This window comes from Mercenaria mercenaria, chromosome 6, assembly GCF_021730395.1.
Source record: "Mercenaria mercenaria strain notata chromosome 6, MADL_Memer_1, whole genome shotgun sequence".
Classification (NCBI taxonomy): domain Eukaryota; kingdom Metazoa; phylum Mollusca; class Bivalvia; order Venerida; family Veneridae; genus Mercenaria; species Mercenaria mercenaria.
This window is the reverse complement of record NC_069366.1, coordinates 27,097,739-27,115,776: the sequence shown is the minus strand read 5'-3', so window position 1 is coordinate 27,115,776 and position 18,038 is coordinate 27,097,739. Positions and strand designations below refer to the sequence as shown.

The 18,038-nt window shown below is 35.6% G+C and overlaps 1 protein-coding gene across 1 annotated transcript; it reads right to left on the bottom strand.

Annotated features, from left to right (window-relative positions):
• Window positions 1-15,146: 15,146 nt before the first annotated feature.
• On the bottom strand, window positions 15,147-17,837 carry LOC128558005 (reticulocyte-binding protein homolog 2a-like). The gene has a single exon (XM_053546728.1). The coding sequence runs from the start codon at window positions 17,835-17,837 to the stop codon at window positions 15,147-15,149; it is 2,691 nt and encodes an 896-aa protein (XP_053402703.1).
• Window positions 17,838-18,038: the final 201 nt, after the last annotated feature.

Below are 18,038 nucleotides of genomic sequence, written 5' to 3'. Positions count from 1 at the left end.
TGCATGTTATTTTCAAAACAAAATTAATTACTAATCGTTGACTTTGAAAGTTCACAATGAGTCATATGTCAATCAGCAATAACTTTCTCATTTTTGCTTTTCTTCGTCTTTATGTAGGTGAGCATTCTTTTGTCTACAAATAACAGTTGAAATATATCATTTCATATATCGAAACCTTGTTTTTCTTTGCGGAAAGATTTTATCATACCCACTCTTTTCTAATTACAAAGTCTGCGTCCTCTTAACATGGGATGTTGTTCTAAATTTTAAAATATCCAATATAGTAAAAAATAAATCTGTATAGGTCACGTGATGCGAATTTAGTACGTTGATATGAAGAATAAGCAGATAAAGAACGATGTATTTAAAAGAAGTGCGAACACGACCATTAAATCTCTTAGACAAGTGCCTGATCTCAAGAGATTTTACTCGCTTAAGCTTAAATTAGATTATATGTAAATAAATTACCTCTGTGAGACTTAGCTGTATTCATAAATTACTGCGACAGAAACTATTTGAATCACTTAAAACCCTCTAAATACTCGTCTGACTAAACTGCAAGGCATGTTTTTTCAGGTGACAGATGAGAAAGAGCTAAACTAGTTATTAACGAGATTGTATAAGACTAATTTCACTTAAACGCCATCATTACTGAATTATTAACTGCACAAGTTTGGCCTTATCAATTTTGGTTCAAGTATGTGATACGGAAAACAATGATATTTTAGACTTGAAAAGTAATAAAACACAAAGTATAAGTATGACATTAAAAGCGCCGCTATTATCATATGTGGAATGAACACTACAACTAAAGAAAGTGTCCATTCATAAAACTTAGCCTGATCTGTTCTTGCTAAATTAAGCATGTATGTATATCAAACAGTACCGTTTGTCAAATTGAAAACAGTACACACAAACTACAAGAGTATAACTAGGCACCTTATTTATTATCACTAAAATCTGGAAGTTTCGTTTAGCACATGGCCGTTATACAGGGCATTAAATTGTGAATAGAGCTAAACACAGTAGTCATATACTTAGTTAAGTTATTTTGATCTGAATTTATTACCTCTACAGTAAGTATCTAAAAATAAACTATTTTAGTAAAGGATGATATCTTTAAAGAATTTGGATGAATATAATCTTAGGTAAGTACACTTTCCTAAGATTTATAACAAAATGGACATTCCAACAATTTATGAAATTCATCACCTAAACAAAGAAGATATGCGCTGGCGTATTTGAATATTGTAAAGTCTACCTATTTTCAATAGGGAATTTATGGTTCATAGATATAACTGCATGTTTGCAGTAACTTTCAAAATCTACCTCAGCATTTTACATTCTATAAACTAAACACTTTACAGTCTGCTCAACTCGACTATGTCAATCATGGCGAAAACAATCTCGTATCTTGTACAATCTTGTACAATAAAATAAACTGTTCATAAGACCAACAACTTGACAATATAGCCAAAACTTCCAACATGTTGCGGAAATAGGTAACGCATTGTGGTTTAACGGTAGTTTCATTGTAAATTTTCATAAAATCGTCTGCATTCATTTTAAATTTGTCAACAAAGAAAAATCAATCGTAAATCTTTGAAGTGTTCAAGAACATTTCGGTTTTCAGTAGTACAGGCTTGGGGCAGCGATGCTCCTCTGTAAAAAAATAAGTTAAACAAATTATTGCTTCAACACATGAGAGCAGGTCTCTAAAATAAAACCAAATATTTCATTGACACTTTGGTTGAAATAGACGATTAATCTGTATTTTTATTTAAGAAATAAACAAAGATTTTTTAACGTAATTCAAACATAGCACAAGACATGTATTCATCAACATGAGGTATTTTAAAATGCAGAATACACATTCATGCAAAGTTTCGTTAAAATCTGTTCCAATAAAGCATGAGAGAACAAGAAGAAATTTCAACATTTTAAAGTCTAAGTCAAAGTGTTTATGAGCACGGGCCAAATACTCAAGAAAAGATTGGCACTCAGGAAGGTCAATGATCTCTGTGACCAATGATAAAAAGCAATATATCTTACTAAAATAATCCGTCATCTCACTCGTGAGAAGATGTGAATTACTTTCGAACAAGACAAACTGGGTAGGTGGTCAGTCTTACAAGTATCAAACTAATTATCATTCTGCAATTTATCTTAGTTGTAACATGCTGTAACGGTAGTTTACGCCAAATAAATTTCACATAAGTTTCCAATTTCACCCAGACGAAAATATCTGAATGCGCTTTAATGATAAAAGCAAGTTTGCGGAAATAATATGGATTATTACCGCTTCATTTACTGAATTGTCTTCAATATAGCCGTAATATATTATTGTTGTTGGTCGACATAACACAAGTGATCTGTCAAAAACAAGGATGAATATCCAACAACGAAAGCCACGTTCCAACCACGCAGCCTCCATAAGCCGCAACGCACAACATGTGCTCGTGCACACGACTAGCACTAAAAATCCTCAAAACGCAACTCACAGCACGTGCACATGACTAGCACACAGATCACTACAATAATAGTAAAGAAATTTCTTTTTTTTTTCAAGAGTCTGTCAACAGTTTCTTGAAAAATCTTCTCCTTCAAAACCACTGTGCAGATTTACACCAAACTTCACAGGAATAATCCTTGAGTTGTCCCCATTCAGAATTGAGTTCCATACAGAACTCTGGTTGCCATGGCAACCGAAAGGAACAACTTTAAAAATATTCTTGTCCAAAACCGCAAGGTGTAGAGCCTTGATATTTAGTATGTGGCATCATCTATGATGACTGTTCAAATTATGCCCCTGGGATGAAAAGAGGCCACACCCCGGGGTCCCAAGTTTTACATAGACTTATATAAGAAAACACTTTAAAATCTTCTTTCCTGAAACCACAAGACTTAGGCCTTTGATATTTGGTATGTGGCATTGCCTTGTGGTCCTCTAACAAGACTTTTCAAATTATTACCCTGGGGTAAAAAGTTTTACATAGACTTATAACAAGAACAAGAACAAAGTTTATTTTGTAAATAAAGGCCTCCTGCCCATATAATACATTATATATGAAACAAACTTAAAAAATCTTCTTGTCTGAAACTGCAAGGCCTAGGCTTTTGATATTTGGTATGTTGCATTGCCCCCTTGTTCTTATTTGTTAATTGCATTCTTTTGTTTGTCGAATCGTTAAAAATGAGATCGTGAACATTTTAATGCCTCACAATACTGACATTGATTGTTAACATGAAGGATAAAAACAACTGCATGTGCATATACAAGTTTTGAAATCAAACTATAATGATCTTACATGCCTGCCTGTATAAGACCGTGTTTACCCAACCCGAAGGTCAGTATGGAATGAAAAACCAAGCGTTAGCGTGGTTTTTTTATCCAAGCTATTCTGAGGGTTGGGGAAACAGCAGACATGTAAGATCATTTTTCTTGCCTATCACGTTCAAAATAGATCGTGATGACAAATAGATTTGGGTATTTCCTTGCATTTTTTTTATAGTTTATGACGTCATAATAGTGCCAGTACTATGTGACGTCACCTGAATGCACGCTGTTTTAGACAAGAATTTTCCCTAGGGAAAGACAGGAATATCTATCCCTGACGCGTGCTCAGACAAATGTTTACTTTCTCCGCTAGTTAGGCAAGAAATGACGGGTAAGCATAGGTTTTAGTGATATATATAATCATCATATGGATTAACAGGCAAATGTTAAAACGGACTACTTTAAAATACAGATATATCAGTACACAGAGATCAAAAAGGCGTACCTTAGATTTTGCGTTTTATAAGTGTATTTAAAGATAATTCAAAGTAATTTAATAATGATCGTACATAATACGTCACACAGGTAGAGTGTTATTTAAATTATTGTTCTAAATGTACAGAGCAAAAATTATAAGACAGTTTCGATAAAATAATATTAATCATATAAAGCATATAAAACGCATAAACTCAAGGAGTAACTACAACGCTTTTAGAAACTTTAGCTATCTTTAATTACCATTGAAAGTGTCACTTAGATAACATGTAGGATAAAAACAAACATAATTATTCATTAGTGCAATAACAATGATTTTGGCCGCCCGTAACAACTATTGTCATTATATACAACTCTTATAGGAACATATCACTGCTGTTCCCTTTCCAAGTACTGACAATGTCTTTAATTTGTTTCCAATTTCCTTCTTTTTCATTGTTTGAGCTTTTTTATATTTCTCACATGTTGCTTTTTTTAAAGTGCGCATAACAATTCCGTTTACTTGTTTCCTGTTAAGTAAATCAAACAGCACATTTTTTCGTGAGACAGTTATATTGCATGCCTTCCGAGAAATATTGTCAGCCGAGGATTCACATCGCTTGACAGTATTGCCCTCGTGTAGACAATATTTCGAGGGCTTAGAGCAAAACTGGTCTATCTGCTTCTATTTCTATATACAGATAGACCAGTTTCGCTCTAAGCCCTCGATTTACAGTCCTGCTCAGATCAATGTGATATCTACCATAATACAGAATCATAAGAAAAAATAATTAGTTATTTTTATTCCTTTTTCTTTGTTTCTTTCTACAACTTTCAACAATGGTGTGTATTATGTAAGCATTCAAATAAAGTTCAAAGTCAGATCATTTAATAAATCAAACTATTTAAAACGGTCTGCACGTATAGCTCTGTAAGTACAAAATGAGGAGCAAAAGGAAGTTGAAAGAATGCGCTGATTATTGTAGGGATGTTGTCAATAAAGAGTGAGCAAGTTTATACTGGGACGGAATGTCTGAAAACTAATTATGTAAATAGCCTAAAAAGTATTGCAAATGGCGTTAAACCTTCATCAAACAGACTATTTTTATAAATATGCTAGACACTAATAGCCTTTCATAATCATGCTGGCTGACTGTTTAATATCTCGCTATTTACTATTTATCATCCCCTGCAGATTTGCTGAAATGGTCATGAATTAATTTTTTTACATGTTATAGATCTTTATGGAATTCTGTTTAATATTACCGTTACATAGTATTACTGTTGCTATCCTTTGGGAGGACGAAACACTAATGATGTGTAATAATATTCATAATGCTTTGCCCCTTGTCAAAAAGCCAAACTTCAAAGACAAATATGATAACAGGACAAAATGTTAATTCTACATATCATGAAATGTGCCAATGCATTATAAGTGAATCGTTGTCTAACTTAGAAAAACTTAGAAAAAACTCTAAATGCATTGCGACTCTAAAATTGGGTTTTTGAGCCTTGGCTTAAATAAAGTTAACGTTTCTTTTTTTTTTTTTTTTTTTGTTTTTTTTTGTTTTTTGTTTTTTTTGTTTGTTTGTTTTTTGTTATTGTTTTTTGTAAGAGGACTCGTGTTTTCAGTTATAAGCAATATAAGCAATGATAAAAGCAAAAGGACCGAAAATAACCACAAGGGTTAAAAATGGTAGTATTGAAATTTTGGAGGTCTTCTTGGATATTCTCGAGCAGTATTATGAGAGGATACCATAACCCTCGATTTTCTTTCACCTCAGACGTTCTTTTTTAATCATTTCCATAAAACTTTTCTCTGGACCTCTCTTGTATACAGACAACCCCAAAGGGATTGAACTAGTAATATAAACGTTTAACATGACTTGAGTTCTGAAAATGAAAAGCCATTTCTATTTAATTCCTCCTTGAGAGGTGCAAAGGCATAACCGTAGGCATGTCTACGTCGTATATATTTGATTTCTTAAAAGTGTTTGTATTCTCAGGCCATTCTGCGAGAGACGCGCTGCAAGCAATTTATACGTACGTTTTATGCACTTTCTTTTGTCTACAAAATAATTTGTTTCACAAAATGAAAACGATGTAAATGTTCAATGTTAAACTGGTTATTGTCTGCCTATTTGTGTTGCTCATCTAAATTCAAATTTGTTTAATTATCTTTAAACGCCATCGATATCAGAATTTGTTGCATTCTATCTGTAGCTAATAATTCGTTGAAACGAAATAATATAACATGTACCACACAGTATTACTTTGCAAAAATAGCTTTACAACTTCAGTGGATTCATTTATTGAAAATGTACTGTTTAATTATTATTTCTCATTTATTTATTACTTCTAATCCACAATCAAGCATTACATGTAGAGCATAAAGGATTGCACGGCTAAACTGACACTCCTGTGTTCAAAACAATGTTACAAACTGAAATGAATATGGGTATATCCAAATCCTGCTTATATATGCTCATCAAACTATATTTCGTTTCGGCTAAAACCCAGAATGTTTTTATACATTGCCTTTTCATCACAACTCATTCAATATTGTCAGGATACAAGTCATATGACCCAGGGAAGTGCCTACACCTTTAGTATCTTGGACAATAAAATGGGTCCAATCGCTAAGGTGACTATGTCTTAGACTAGCTGACAAACGATGTAGAATGTCCTTTGTTAAAACGTATAGCCGGTGAGACCCAATATCTCGCATATAAAGATTTCCTCTGGCTACCTTGCCTAAATGATTCGTGTACCAATGATTCGTTAATGATTTTAATTATGAGCTAGATAATTTTAGGGATCAGGCAAAAATCATCCAATGTTTCAACTATCAACTTTCAACTCAAAATCAGCAGCTTAAACTCCTATAGGCTGAAGATGCTATACTTGACTGGTCTTTGTATCGAAGTTCCCTTCAGACAATGTCTTTGAGCAACAACGTACGAGTCCTATCGCATAGATGATCAGCCTATGTTCTCTTAACTAAAGATGCAACTCAATAAGATTGCCCTGTCTCCTGGATACTCCGCGCTGATATGCTATCACTTAAATAGTATTCAACTACCATATAGGTATAACCCTGATGCCTTGGCTATACTTCGCCAATAACGCTGAACCTCGTCTATAAGTTGGAGCTCTCCTTCTGCCTCAGTAGATCACAAAACCGTAAGTCTCTGTCTCAGCTTTCCGATGCTCAGCCTATATTTGCTATCGTCTATAGCATTCAACTACCCTTAAGGTAAAACTCCTATGCGCTGGTCCTATAGCTCGAAACCTTGTTGAAATTTTGCAACTCTTCTTCAGTCTATGAACTTCAAACTTTTCTTTTTAATCATTTATCCGCCCTGACAGTGTAGTTGGAGTAACTTCCTCATCAAGGTACTGGGAATAAGTTGAATCCTCGATCTGTCTTCTTCAATCGCTGGATACCGAGTGATCTCTCTTTTTTTGTTGGATTTAATGTCGCACCGACACAATTATAGGTCATATGGCGACTTTCCAGCTTTAATGGTGGAGGAAGACCCCAGGTGCCCCTCCGTGCATTATTTCATCACGAGCGGGCACCTGGGTAGAATCACCGACCTTCCGTAAGCCAGCTGGATGGCTTCCTCACATGAAGAATTCAACGCCCCGCGTGAGGCTCGAACCCACATCGATGAGGGGCAAGTGATTTGAAGTCAGCGACCTTAACCACTCGGCCACGGAGGTCCCCGAATGATCTCTTTGTCATCCATCTACCTATTTATACCTAAGGAGACGTGACCTTTGATTAGTGCTATTTATAGAACTTGTTTCTGATTGGTCCAAATTTATACATAGTATTTTACAACGAGTACTTGCTCTATCAAATATCTGGTTCCCTTTAAGTATTGTATGTGACATAATGTGTGATGCTGGGATCCAGCTATCGACATAATGAACCCAAAAAAAAAAACAAAGACAAATATCAAACAGGGAATGCCACGTACCAAAATCGCAGCCTCCCCAAAACGAAACCTACAGCACGAATAACAATCCAATACCACGTCAGCAACAAATGACCAAATCCTATTGTTAACAGCAATTTAAAATAATTTTAGCAATGACAGAGAAAAGGGAGTCAAACACTATCTGTGCTTATGTTTTACTTTATCAATATATCAGATATATAAATTATTCTGACAAATATATTTCTAAACCTTTTCATCCGATAATATTTTGACAAATTGCCTTCTATCGTTATTCGGACCTTTTTCTGGCAACAAAATATATTCTAATTTATAGTGAAGAAAATTGTCAATGGGTTACTGTGTGAGGTTTAAGTACCTGACAAATTGTGATGAATGCCTGATCAATCATTTATAATCGTTTATGTGTTTGTTCTACACTTATGCTTTTAAATTAATTTTTAAATGTTTCGTTTACATGTTACCATTCCTTGTATGTTTATAATTAATTATTTTCAAAATGGGTTTGTCTACTTTGTGCACATGATTTTAACTTTTTGTCAAAAACTTTTTCCGTTAAAAGAGGACCGAATTATGCTTTTATACAACCTGTCAAACGTGTTAAATTGTACAATGGGCAATTAAATGGTAGATAAAGTAAGTAAAAGATATATCACTAAGGAAAGCGGTTTGTTCTCCTAAAGTAAGCAAACACTTTATTAGAACAGTATGTGTTTCATTTATATTTTATAAATGGAAAATCTTCTCATCAGAACAAACAAGATTTCATGGAGATAGATGTCTGGTCCTTAATCAAATTTGTAGCCATAGGTGGAACTAAGAGTATTTATTTCTACTTATACATCCGAGCAAAAGCTATTCCATAATGAAAATCTGTTTTAAAAATGCCCACTTTATTCGTTGTATGCATTACATTGACAGACAAATCTTTTTATAGTCCTCTCCGGTGCAGTTATGTTTGCTACAGACTAAAAATTATAAAATATTATGTACAGAATTTCTTAAAAATACATAAAATATATTTATCAACAGACACATTTAATTAAAAACAAAATACACAAAGGCATTATGAAAGAAGATATAAATATTTAAGATAATCTTTTTTGCATCAGTCAAACAAGTTAACAGTGTGCACTCTTATTTGGCAGTATTGAATTGAAGGCATTTGTTTGTAGAATTTGATAAAATAAAACAATTCCTACATGTGAATATATAAAACATAAATTCGTGGATTCTGCTCCTACTTTTAAAGTTCACAATACAGAATGTACATAGCTTTTGTTACCGACTTCATGCCAGTTATTAATATTTGTCATTTTATATTCCTATGATGTTTTTCGAAATATGTCACCAAAGTCGGAAATTATGTTGAAAAAATCATATAAAACCTGAAAAGAAAGGTCACACAAGATACTTTCTTCGACGACATGACTTGCCAATATAGTGTAGCTGTACTAAGATTTTATGATATTATTTTTCATTTGTTTTATTTTGTTACCATAAATCTTTCCTAGACATTGGGTCTGGATTGATAATCAGTGACATAAGCATATGTATTTCGTTTAAACATTTTTATTCTTAACAATATACATAATTATACTTATAAACTAACATTACAAGTACAATTGATGGAAACGAATAGAACGAAAGTCAAGTCTTACAGAGTTCGAACGTAGACAAAAGAATTAATTTTCCTAACTCAAACTCTTTTTTATTTATTTTCAGTTTTATAAGCATCCTGTTCATCATTTCCTTGCCTTGGGCATTGTATAATCACCCCTTGGATATGGCGCCTGCTTTTTAATTTTGTCTTTTGGCAGTTCCTGTGATATGCAGGCTCCATAACCTCAGATCCCCTTTCTAAATTCCAGTTTGTTTAGTTCTGCTCATTGTTTTCTCGTTTAGGGCAAACACATTATTTTAACTGGGGACCATACGCCGCTTTTCACGGAATTACACACTAGTGTAGCATTGAAGGTTCCATGTGCACCGCCGTATGAACACATCTGCGGATATCTGTTAATTAATTGGGTTTTTTTTTTTTTTTTTTTGGTACTTTTAACATGTGTAAATGTTGAGTTTTGCTCAGCCCGGGGCTAGAGGGCGTGGACGGTAGTATGCATTTCGACTACCGTCCATGAACAGGCTCAATCAAACCGAGCATGCAACATTTTCGTTTTTGTTGTGTTGAGCGACCTGTGGAGTTTCCACTTTTTCTATTTTATTTACTCATTAAATTATTGTTACCGCCAGTTACATTCGGACACATCAGGAGAAATCCGAATATACAAAGTACGACAACTACGAAAGATATTTTACTAATCAGAGGATTGTTTTTCTAGTTGAAAACAGTATCAAGAGCCGGGCCTAATTTCACTATATGTCGCCGGGCTGCTCAGTGGTAGTGATAACAACTGGGTCGACAGATTTTTAGTATATTGTCATGGACAGATACGCTCCTGTAGATATATTTATATATAACTACATAATTGGATGTTTAATGTTCAGCACAAATCGGCTTGTTTACATTTCAAAGTATGGCGGATATCAAAAGATCGAATGTGATTGGTTAATATCTCGTGCGGGGAAAATAGATATGTTAGATGGTGTAAGGGAAGCAAATATTGGTGAATAACTGATACGGCCTACGACTACAAATACAACTACTCTGCCTACGGTATGTAAACTGGTGTTCAGTTTTACCCTATGACATATTCCCCCCGGCTAAAAAATGTCGTCCCGACATTTTCAGACGAGTAAACAAGGTACAACTGAAGAATAACAATGTAAGTAAAATATTTAAGTTGACTGTTTGTAGCATCAACCTAAAATAAATAAAAGTATATTAGTAATCATGTATATAAAATGGTACATACATCTAATATATTTCAATCGAGCTTAATAAATCATATAGTTTTGATCAAGGGATTAGTTTTTTTTTCATTCATCAAATTCTTTGCACATATGGAGAGATTCCAGAAGTAAGTATCTCCTTGAAGAATTGTAAGCATGAATCCCTTGGAAACGCACATAGTAGGTATATGATTGCATTTCAGATACGTTTACATCCAACAAGATAGGTATATATCTTTTCAGGTAAGTATATAGTTTTCTTTTTCAATGTCATTATATTATATGTTTTCTTTCAGTCATATACTATATACACAAGATATAAACTGGGTAAGTATTCGAAGTCTTTAGACGCATACACACATAATAACAATGTTTTCTACATTTACAGGTAAGTAATTATACTTTCATTTTACACTTAAAATTCCAGGTAAGTATATACTCAGAAAATAATTCAGTTACATCTTTCAAGTTTCATGCTTTCCTATTTACACTGTACTGTTATTATATAACACTGTCTCTATTATACACTGTCTCTGAACACTGTTGTTAGTGTTATGCCATCATCCAATCGCCATTACGTTGCCATTTTGGTATCTGCCTTTGTCGCTTTGGTCTTCTGGAGCTGTTGATTTCGTTATCCGGAGGCTCTCTGTTATGTTGTCTTCTTTGAGGTATGATGTACTTCTCTGAACTTCTGCTGTTTCCTTCATTGTTGGTACTGTTTTCTGCTGTTGTTTTAATTGGAAGAAGAAGGTTTCTGTGTAGTGTTTTTGTTTTCTTAGTCGCTGAATTCTTTTTCTTGATGACATAGACCGGTGTATCTTTGTTTGGTTGTTCTAGGATGATATATGGTTCTGTCTCCCATTTGTCTGCAATCTTATGCTTTCCTCTAATGGTGACGTTTCTGGCTAAAACAATGTCGCCTGGTTCTAAAGTTGCTGCCCTTGATTTCCGGTCATAGAATTGTTTGTTAACGTTAGCTGTGTCTTCCGCAGATTCTTTTGCTTTTGCATATGCGTAGGTTAATCTGTCACGTAGCTTTCGGACGTATTCATTTCTAGATTTGGACTGTATTTCGTCAAAGTTTATTCCAAATAGGGCATCTATTGCTAATTTAGGATGTCTTCCAAACATAAGGAAATATGGAGAGAAACCAGTGCTGTTGTGTATGGTTACGTTGTACGCATGTACCAGAGGTCCAACATAAGTCTTCCAGTCACTTTTCTTGTTCTCTTCCAATGTCCCGAGCATCTTTAATAATGTCTGGTTAAATCGTTCTGTCATACCGTTGCCCATAGCATGATATGGCGTTGTGTGGGACTTAGTTGTGTCTCCTAGTTTGCACAGCTCTTGTATTAGTCCAGATTCGAAGTTGGCACCTTGATCGCTGTGTATTCTGGATGGAAACCCGTAATGGACTATGAATTGGTCGAACAGCACTCTTGCAGTCGTTTTGGCTGTTTGGTTCTTGGTGGGGTAGGCCTGTGCATATCTGGTAAAGTGATCTGTTACGACCAAGATATGTTCAAACCCACCCTTGGACCGCTCAAGGCTGAGAAAGTCAACACATATAATTTCCATCGGCGCACTGGACGATACGTTAACTAACGGGGCTACGGATGGTTGTGTCTTTCTGGCGATGCAACGTGGACAATTGCGGACCTTGTTTTCCATGTAGGAGTCCATACCAGACCAGAAGAACCTTTGTTTGAACAGCGACGTCGTCCTGTCTCGGCCCTGATGGCCTAGGTCATCATGTAAGGCACGAAAAACTTCTTCTCTGATTGCCTCCGGTAAAAGTAACTGTTTATAATGTTGACCTTTGTACTGGCTGAATCTGTAGAGGATACCATCTCTGAGTTCAAGATTGTCCCAATCTCTTAAGTATTTGACTGCTGGACTTATGTTTCCACCGACCCGCTTAGCTGACGGTCTGGTGCCTTTCTCCATGTGGTCGATAAGTTGAGATAGGACTGGGTCATCATGTTGAGCTTTCATCCAATCTTTTGAACTCAGTGATTCAGATTCTAGGACGTCAGATGGAATCTCTTGAGATGTTACTGGGTCAACTTTTTCTAGAGAGTCTGGATGTACGACAGAGAAAGCAAGCGGCGTTTCAGATGGTGGAGAAGTTGCTGCTATTGACATTGCTGATATGACTAAAGAATTAATGGTCTTTTCATTTGGCTCACTCTGTTCTATTCTTGAAAGGCCATCTGCGTCTGCATTGTTCTTTCCTGATCTGTATGTCGTCTTAAAGTTATAATTGGACAGTGCTGCCAGCCATCTATGTCCTGTTGCGTCCAGTTTGGCTGAGGTGGTGACATACGTCAAAGGATTATTGTCTGTAACAACCTCGAATACAGCGCCATAAAGATAGTCGTGAAACTTTTCAGTGACAGACCATTTTAAAGCAAGGTATTCCAGTTTGTGTGCAGGGTAGTTCTTCTCTGATGGTTTGAGGCTTCTGCTAGCATAGGCGATGACACGATCGATTCCCTCTTGACGCTGGTACAAGACTGCTCCAAGACCTATCGATGAGGCGTCTGTATGAAGTTTAAATGGGAGGTCGTAATCGGCATATGCAAGGATTGGTGGATTGATCAGCTTGGCTTTCAGTTCTTCAAATGCTGACTGTTGTTCTTTTCCCCATACAAATGGTTGTCTTTTGGTTTTCTTTTTAGATGGTTTATCAGATTTCAGTGAATGTCCTATCAACAAGTTGTTCAATGGTCGAGCGATGACAGCGAATCCCTTGATGAATCTTCTAAAATATCCAACGAATCCTAAAAATTTTCTCACTTCTTTCACAGATTTTGGTGTTGGCCAATTTTCGACGACTTTAGTCTTTTCTGGATCTGTCTGTATGCCTTGTTTTGAAACTACATGGCCTAGGTAAGTAATTCTGTCCTTAAAGAATTGGCATTTCTTAGGATTTATTGTCAGGTTGTTTGTTGACAAACGTTGAAATACGGCATCAAGGCGATTGATGTGTGTGTCAATGTCTTTGGAGAAAATGACGATGTCGTCCAGGTAGATTAGGCAGTCTCTCAAGTTTAGATCACCCATGCATCGTTCCATGAGGCGTTGGAATGTGGCTGGGGCGTTACAGAGCCCGAATGGCATTCTATTGCATTCGTAGAACCCAATTCCCCAAACTTGAAAGGCGGTCTTCTCTTTATCTGACTCTTCCATTTCGACTTGCCAGTATCCAGATTTTAAATCGAGTTTTGAAAAGTATTGTGAGCCTGCCAAAAGATGAAGTGTATCGTCAACTCTGGGAATAGGATATGCGTCTTTTTTCGTTCGAGAATTAATTTTCCTGTAGTCGATACAAAAGCGGATGGTTCCATCTTTCTTCTTGACGATTACTACGTTCGAGGACCAAGGACTATTTGATTCTTGTATTGCACCGATTTTCAACATTTCTTGAAGATGTTCTCGGACTTCATTATAACTTGCTGGTGGGACTCGTCTATAAGGTTCCTTGAACGGGGTATTATCTGTTAGCTCGATTTTGTGACGGACAGCTGTAGTATGTCCAAGATTATGCGGACCTTTCGGAAAGACTGATTTCCATTTATTGAAGAGATTGTCAACTTTTTGTTTTTGTTGAGTTGAAAGTTCCGATTCTTCTATGTCTACACCATAAGCTTGTTTGATATTGTATTCATCATTTAATGTGTTTTCTTTTTCTTTTTCAGGTACAGTCTGCTGATGTGACACTGGATGGTCTTTGAGATCAGGTAAGAAGTTTTCACTAATGTTGCTTTCGTTTTCTTTTTCAGGTTCTGATGTATCACTGCCAATGTCTGCGTGTCTAATAATTTTTACTTCATTCAGTTGACAGATTTCAGATTTAGCTGGAAGTTTAAGAATCTTTGCTGATATATTACATATTCTGACTGGAACTCGTGCGGTCTTTCCTGAGTTCGTGAGTTGTACAACACGAGGACAGACTATGGACTTCTGTTGAAAGTTGTCTTCTATAGGTTCAGTGACGGCTGCATCAACATTTCTTGTTTTGCGTACAAACCCACTTATTGTTCTACTTTCCATCGGCTTGAGTGTAACTGGTTGCGTAGATGTTACGATACCAACTGATGCAGAACCAACTGACATAAATGCTGACTTCCATACGTCTGGTGTATCTTCTGCTTCAATATTGTTTTCTTTGAGTTCCCGTATAACGTTTGTTCCTATCAACACAGGGACATTATGATGGTATTCGGTTGTAGGTACTACCAGAAACAGAGTTGTAACCGAGCCATGTGAAAATGTTTTGCTTTCTATTGTAGCTTCGATATACCCAAGGTAATTTACAAGTGTTCCATTTGCGGTTTTAACCTCCAATTCGAAGTCTTCTAAACTGTGTAGAACAGGTTTGCTGGGTAATTTGTCGTAAAACGTTTTAGAAATGGAACTGACCATGGAACCACTGTCTATTAAAGCTTTTGATGTAACGCCTTCAATTTGGATTGTTGTTTCATTGGACGACCCAACAAGTCTGTCTAAGATGGTACGTTTAGGGCAATTTTGATCTTTACTGCTCACATCATGCCCTGCGATGGAAGCATCTATTTGTTTAAATTGTCGTTCTTGGGTTCTGGATTCTTGTTTGGTTGTTTGGCATCTTTTGAAGCATCACTGGACTCTTCATCTTTCCTTTGGGGTGGACCGTTGTATCTATGACTTCTACTGTCATAGTAGTCTCTGTATGATTTATTTCTTGGTGGACCATAGTACTGGTTATAGTATGGTCTATATCCCCGTTGATATCTTCCTCTTCCTCTATATGAATAGCCTCGTTGTGTGTCTTGGTTACTCGGGATCTCAGATCTTTCGTGCTCTTTGTTTTCTTTCTTCATGTTAACTATCTCCTTTTCCAGCTCTTTCATTTTATCCATCAGTGATTGCATCATGTTCATTTGTTTGTCCATGTAATATGAAGCTGATTTCATATTCTGTTGTTGTAATTGTATTTCATCTTTCTGACCAGTTTGTATTTCTTTGTTAGTATCTAGTTCTGTATTCTGTGTGTTGACTGGCTTCATACTTCTTGCATCAGCTGACGTTCGTTTTATTTCATCTTCTTCAACTCTAGCTTTCTTCCGTAACACTTCGAATGTTGAGTCAGATTCGTAAGTTACTCTCGTATTATTTCGGAGCTTTTCACTTTTTAAACCCTTCCAAAATCTTTGTTTCAATAAGGCATTCTTTTTTCTTTCAGGTATTTCACCGGTCTCTACTGCCAACTGCATAATCGTTTCTAATCTTAAAGCCCAGTCAGATGTGGTCTCTTTGTCTTCTTGCTTAGCATTGAAGAAATCCTGCATGATTGAATCTTCAGTCTGTGTAGTGCCATATATATCTTCTAGTTTCTTCAGTATTACTGTAGAATCAGCCATTGGATCTATTGTCAGAAGAACTTTTCTAGTCTGACCCTTCAGTGAATTTCTCATTGTCTGAGCAATCAAATACTCTGGATATAGTCTACTCTTAATAATGCATTCGACCTCTATCTTCCAAACTTTGAAGTCACTTCCATCAAATGAAGGAATTTTTGGTTTTCCAAACCCACTTTGGTTAATGTTTCTGTCTAATGTTGGAAATTGTCTGACTTGACTCGCTGTGTTATCCTGAATATATTCTTTTCTATCTGTATCTGCTCTACGTTTGTCTGATAATTCTTCTTCCTGGCCCTTTAGTAACAAAATCTTCTGTGTTCTAAGCCTTTCGAGCTCCACCTTTTTCTGAATTTCCTTTTCAAGTCTTTCTCTTTCAACTCTCTTCTGATTCAATTCGTCCTTTGCTATTTGCAATCTACGAACTCTTTCTGCTATCTGCCTTTCTTCTTGTTCTTTGATTTCTGTCTGGTACTCTATTTGTCTGTTTTGCTCGTATAATCTTTGTAAGAGTATCCTTTCTCTTTCTGTCTCCAACCTTACTCTTTCTTCTTCCATTGTTTGTTGTTCTCTATAGTTATATTTTCTAAATTCATTTGGAATCATGGTATATGTTGCGTCACTAAGACCTTCAATCTTGGGCTTAACTGTATCAGTTCTATTCCCTCTGTAATCATCAAGTTTGATAGACTCGTAATGTCTTGTATATTCATTCCCGTGTTCATGCATGTCTACTAAATCTGGGACAACATTTCCTTCTTTATTCTGTCTATAGTATGTGGTATATTTCTCATTACTTTTATAAGTATCTCCTCCAAAATATGGTTTACTGCTGACGTTGCTATATCTGTGTTCTCTATTATCGACACCACTTCCTTGTCCAGTTTCATCTCGATAATGATATTGTTGCCTTTCATCTCTTCTATCATAGTCTTTCACACTATCGTGTATGTCAAATTCATAACACTTATTTTCAGCAGCAGCATACTGGCTTGTACTTTGTCTATTGCTTTGACTATATCTATTTTTGTCATATGTGTTGTCTCTATCTGGCACTTTATCTTTATATGTAGCACTGCTTGTATTAAACATACTTGTTCTATCTGAAACTTTCTTCAAGTTTGTGTTTTCGTTTATGTCTCTATTTTGCACTCCGCTTTCAATACTTTCACGGTAATCACACTCTTCATGTGAAGGATCTTTCCTTGTTACTTTATATGTATCAGTATTTCTTGACGAACCCGTCTTGGAATAGTCACTATGTATTCCTGCTTCTAAACCCTTGTTACTTGTGAGGGTGCTATTTTGGCTTAACAAGTCAGCATTTTCCTTTTTCAAAAGATCCAGCTTCTTGTCTAGATCCATCATTTCTTTTGACAAGTCTATGCTCTCATCATCAATATCCTGTATCTGAAATTCATCTCGAAGTATATCTGTTTGATCATCACCGACATTCTGTGTGTCCATTTCAAATGATACACTTTTTCTCCTTGCTGCTAGCCTTTCGTCTGAATATATAGTTTCTCTTCCTGTATTCATGTTTACTCTCCCTTGCACGATCCCTCTGTATCTATATTCATCGTTAGGAAGTCTCGATTCCAAATGGCTTTGTGGAATGCTATTTTGTATTCTATTTTGTTCAGTACTACTGTCTATCATTCTATATTCTTGAACATTTCTATCAACTGACTGTAATCTTCTATTGCCATTTTCATGTCTATCTCTATCACCACCTTCTACTGTATTTGTTCTATAACTATCTGCAGGAAATCTATCTTCCTGTTCATTTCTTTCTAGTAATTGCTCTCTTATAGCATCCCTTCTTAATTTTCTGCACTCCCTTTCAGATTTAGAACCTTCCATTTTTTTCTTTAAATACTGTCACAACAATGATAAAAGCTTGCAACTTCTTTCACTAAGTTGTATTTTCTTATTTCTCTGTTCAGTTCATTGCTTTATATTCAATATTCAATCTATGTTTCTACTGCACTGTATTAACTTGTATTATTACTTTTCACTATCAATCTATGAAGAATTCACTTCCGGTATTCTTCAATAGATATG

Coding starts and splice junctions, on each gene's coding strand:
- LOC128558005 (XM_053546728.1), bottom strand. CDS start 17,837: ATGGAAGGTTCTAAATCTGAAAGGGAGTGCAGAAAATTAAGAAGGGAT.